Raw genomic sequence first — 4798 nt, forward strand, 5'->3', positions numbered from 1 at the left:
CCGTCCCCGTTACCCGTGGCGCGTTGCCCCCGTGCCCGCAGCAGTTCAGGGCACCCCCGGGATACGGTGCTTCCTCGCCTCTGTTGCCTTTGCTTTTGTGTTGTTTTGGGTGGGGGTTTTTTTGTTTTGTTTTGGTTTTTTTAATCTGATTTTTTTTTCCATCTGTGGAAAGGCTTTTCAGACAGAAAGCAAGAAAAAGGAGCAAAAAAACCCCCACAAAATCAAAACTCGGATCCATCCCGCAGGCCTGAAAAGCAGGGACAGGGTCGGTTTCTTCCCAAAACAACAAAAAAACCCCCCTCCCCAGCAACACCAGAGCTGGTGGGAGACGGAAACTCCATCAGCGTCCGCTGCTGCTGGTGGTCCGGCAGCCGAGGGGTACCCGCGGGGGTGGGATGTCGCTGGCTGGGACAGAGCTGGCGCTCGCTGTCTGCTGAGCTTTCTGCGGCTCCGTGGCAGGCAGCGTGCTTTTGATGAGATGAAAAAGTTCAGGGATTGCTTTTCCTGAGAGATCCCAGTGGACCTTCCCCTGTTGAAGTGAATGAAACAGCCCCTGTCTTTCATTTGTTATCTGAAAAACTGGCCGCGGGTATGGTTTCTGTGCCGCCCCGTGCTGGAGAGACAATGAGGGCTGGGGTGTAGCCGGGGTTTCTGGCCGCTTTCCTGTGATTTTAAGGGCAGTGGAAAGTCTCCACGGTGCCTAGAGCTGTGGTTGTACATCCCTCTTCATAGCTGTGTCAGTCCTGCCGAGGATTTGGGCTTGCTTCCTCCCGTCGTGAGGGATGTGGCACCGCCAACCCGACTTGAATTTTTGCAGTTTTGTTGGAAAATGGTGAGAAAACATGTTTTCTAGATGCTCTTGTAGTTGGGAGTTGCACTTAGTGGCGTTAGCGTTTTCAGTCTGGTTAAATAGAGGGTTTTGCCTGATCGTTCTGCGTACGGGATGTGTGCGGCTTCCCCATCTAGTTTGCATCCAAGTGTGGTTGTGTGTCCCGCTCATCCTGGAATGAATTTAAATTAGCTTCCTGAATTAGAGACTTGAAAATGCAGTGAAATCCCTGCTGGCTCTTGGAATTTCCTTACAAATTCTGAAATAAGCAGATTTACTCTTAGCCGTGTGTATTGGCAGGTTTCCAGGTTTCTCTTTAGCTTCCAGTTAGCTTCTGGAGATTTAATGAACCTGAGCACTTGCTCTTTTTTTAAAGACTGATGGCATGATAGAAATGTGTATCGCTGCGTGCTACGTCCATAAGATCAACAAATAGTCTTGAAAGTTAAGGATAGTTCAGCCCTCGTGATCCTGAATACAGTTACAGAAATAACAGTTGAGTTCTATGTGACCTGCAATTTTTTTAATGTAGCTTAACACATGCTTTTCAAATTTAAGGTCAAGCTTCTATATTTTTTTTAAAGTTGTTTTTACTGGGCTGACTGACACGTGACTTAAACTGCTAAATCTGATAGAGATAACGATGTTCAACATCACTTAGAATTTAACATGGAATCTTTTAAAAATAAAGAGATACCAAGGTCGATCGTTAACTACTGTGCATCCAAGTTAAAATTTTAAAATCTGCTTTGATGCCTTGTTCAGCTTTTCTTTCTTTTATATAAATTTTTTTAAATCACTACCCAACAACAGAGCTGATTGGCAAGGCATTTACATCCTAAACTGCAGGTGTCCAGCTTCCTCCACTCTGGTAAGATTTATATTTACTTTTGCTGGATCATTTTTGGATGTACGTGCCAGTACGTACAAGGCGGGATTAGAGCCGGTGAGATGCCGGTTCATGTCGTGATAAATAGTGATATTCTCTGCTGAATCACCTGGTGAATTTGAGGCAGGCTGTGTGGCTCTGAAATGGATCCTGGAGTTTCATGTGCGGTACCTTACGATTGCTCACCCCGGCAGCTTTTTGCTCAATAGTTTTTGGTTGGAAGAGGAGGAGTCCAGCCAGCGAGCATCGCTTCTTCCTGCGGCCAAAGCCCTGGCTTTCAAGGCTTGCAAACACCTATACCCAGGGGGATTTTCTGGGCATTCAAATCACCTGTGGGTTGGATTTGACCTTTTGGTATTTGCTTCACTAATAATTGCTTACGTGTCTGTCTGAACAAAACTAATGGAGAGGGACAAAATGGGAGCCAGCGGAGGCTGGCAGGCAATGGGGGTTTGTCTCTGGGGGCTCGAAGATCACGGACTTTAAAAATCTTTATGATGGATACATGAAGAAATCACACACGGGCTGTGTGTAAAACACACATGGGTTCCTGAGTGGTTTGGGATACTCTTTCTGTTAGGTTCAGAAATTTACCATCTGTTAAACAAAATATATATGATCACATATATTTTAATGATTGAGCAGGGGTAGGTTTGTCAGTTATGTTTATTGCAATTACCATGCCTTTTTATTTAGATATACAACCTTTTTTGGGGGGGATGGGGAGGGGGAAGAAGCAATACCATTCATTTTAGGATAACATGATGTGTCTAAGGTTGTGTTTGGGAGCAACTTAAATGACAAAATGGGTGAGTCCAGGTGTCGGCAGAGGGACACGGCTTGCGTGGAGGGCTGGGAGAGCCCAGGCTTGTCTCGCCTGCTCCACAGCTGCTGCTGTGCTGAATATAGCTGCCCGGCAGTTGCATGGGCTGCTGGCTCTCGGGGAGGGGAAAGGCAGCTGCAGTGCCTGCCGCAGGCTGTGCCGGGGAGTTGGTCTCCCCTTGGAGACCCGGCACGTCACCCCGCTGCTCTTTGTTCGTGTGTATGGGCTCTGCCCATGGGAGAACCCCGGCACCGGAGGGGTGGGTCATAAAACAAGATCACAACAAAAGAGCTGATGGAGGGTGTGAGTATCAACTTGTTTCCCACTTCCAAGTATTGTTTGGGAATACTTTCTTTCCTCCTTTTTTTTTTTTTTCCTGTTTCTTTTTAAGTTGAGTTTGCTGTTGATGTTCCTTGGCTGGCCCCTCCATCGCTAGCCCTGCTCTAGCTGGGTGACTACCGGCAAAACCTCTCTGACCGTGTTTCCCTAACGCCAGCACCCTGGTTCAGGCTGGGGTTGCTGGAAGAGGCTTTGGTGCAGCTGGGCCTGCAAGGACGCCCACCTGTGACCGAGCGGCACAGAGCCTACGCATGGGGAGTTCAGCACCGCCGGTTTCGATGCTCTGTGGGGAGCCCGCAACACGTCATTTGTGTTGAGAGTATCTTTGAGTCCTGCTAAGCTTGGTGAACACAAGCAGAGGCCCTTGGCTCTGGCTGGTGTTTGCAAAACAAGATCTCCTGTGTGCTGTGTTGGTCTCCTTGATGGGGCTCATCGGTTGTCCTCCTGCAGCTCCTCACTCGAGTCCAGCATGGGCAGCGAGAGGGGGGTGGTGGAGCATCTCCGCGCCTGGAGCGCCTGGGGCTCAGGCTTCGAGAATAATATCTCATGTTAGAAGGATTTTCAGCAAATTGCAATGGGCTTGGCTGTACAGCATGCTTGAAAATGTGTCATCAGTTAAGCAAGTATTTACATTAATTAATTTCACTAAAGTTAATTTCATGAGTCGGGGTAGAAGCTGCAGAGCTAAGTGCCAAGTTTGGGTTTTACAGCCTCCTACCTTCCCCTCTAATTTTGTTATGTATACTTCTCGCTTCTGGGTGGCTTCCATTTCAAAGTTTGGAGTTTTTCTCTTAAAAAACCCTCAACTTTCCACCCCCACGGCCCTCGGGGCTGAGCCACACTAACAGGTGTTTCACATCCTGGCTAATGATGTCTCATTTGGGCCCAGTGACCTCGTGGTGCACGGGCTGTTTGTGAAACTGGCCATTAATTTTGGAGACAGCTGCCCTGTGCCAGCAAGGTGTAAAGCAGGGTTTGCTCTCACTGTGGCCAGAGCTTTGATTAGATTTTCTCCGTGTGTCATGTCCTCAAAACCAGAAAACCCTGCTGAGACACGAAGGTTTGCTCTTTCCTCTGTCCCACTTGATGCACCGAGATGTGACTTTATGATTTTTGGGGTCTCACCCAGAACATGCTGAAGCTCTTCATTATTAGACCTACCCAGTCCCTTTACTTGGCGTGGAGACGAGGCAGAGCGGTGAGTTGCCGTTACCGTGTGTTGTGTGTTTCAGAGACCCTGAGGCTTGGAATCGTTTTGTGGAAGTTCTGTCCCGATGGCCGTGGATGTGGGGAAGTCGCCTTTCGAAGCCTCACTGAGCGGGAAGGTCAAGGGCGGTGGTAGGTGGGACTGCGCAGAGGTGGAGACGGATGACCTGGAGCGAGCAGACAGCCTGTGCCGGCTTGTAGGGGCAGAGGAAGCCAAGCCCTGCCTGCAAGGGACGGAGAGCGCGGCAGTGAGCAGACACCATTGCTCGACCACTGGTGGTACCCAGGGAGGTCTGAGCTACCACCAAGAAGTGTCTCCAGCATCCGCATCCGGGTTTCCCAGAGCACGAACAAGCCTCTCGGAGACAGAGACATTAATTTATAGAGCCGCCAATGGCGGTGATGGGCCTTGTCACGTTAGCCACCGGTTCCTCTCCTCAGAAGAGCAGCAGGTGAGTGGGTTGTATGTACTCACAGGTGTTGCTGAAGCACCAGGAGGTCCCAGGCAAGGTGGGAACTTGTTTTTCTGGGCCGTCCTGGGTCTTCCTCCTTTTCTGTCCAAGTGTGCCCACCCCAGCTCCGGGCTAAGCTGTGTGGTGGGGAAGGGCTTGGGCTCCAATACCTGAGCTGTTGCCTCCGTTCCCATATTGCTGCCATGGACCTGGAAGGTTGCTTGGGACGGGGCTCCTCAAATAAGTTCCTCTTGCTGCCA

General features: G+C 49.6%; 1 protein-coding gene across 1 annotated transcript in view; it reads left to right on the top strand.

The window, feature by feature from the left end:
* The first annotated feature begins 4154 nt into the window (after positions 1-4154).
* Positions 4155-4798, top strand: part of CEP68 (centrosomal protein 68kDa) — a 6785-nt gene continuing 6141 nt past the window's right edge. The window contains exon 1 of the mRNA XM_010082974.1: positions 4155-4485. Within this exon, the coding sequence (XP_010081276.1) occupies positions 4155-4485 (331 nt within the window). The remainder of the gene's footprint in view (positions 4486-4798) is intronic.

This window comes from Pterocles gutturalis, unplaced genomic scaffold (assembly GCF_000699245.1).
Source record: "Pterocles gutturalis isolate BGI_N339 unplaced genomic scaffold, ASM69924v1 scaffold12875, whole genome shotgun sequence".
Lineage (NCBI taxonomy): Eukaryota > Metazoa > Chordata > Aves > Pterocliformes > Pteroclidae > Pterocles > Pterocles gutturalis.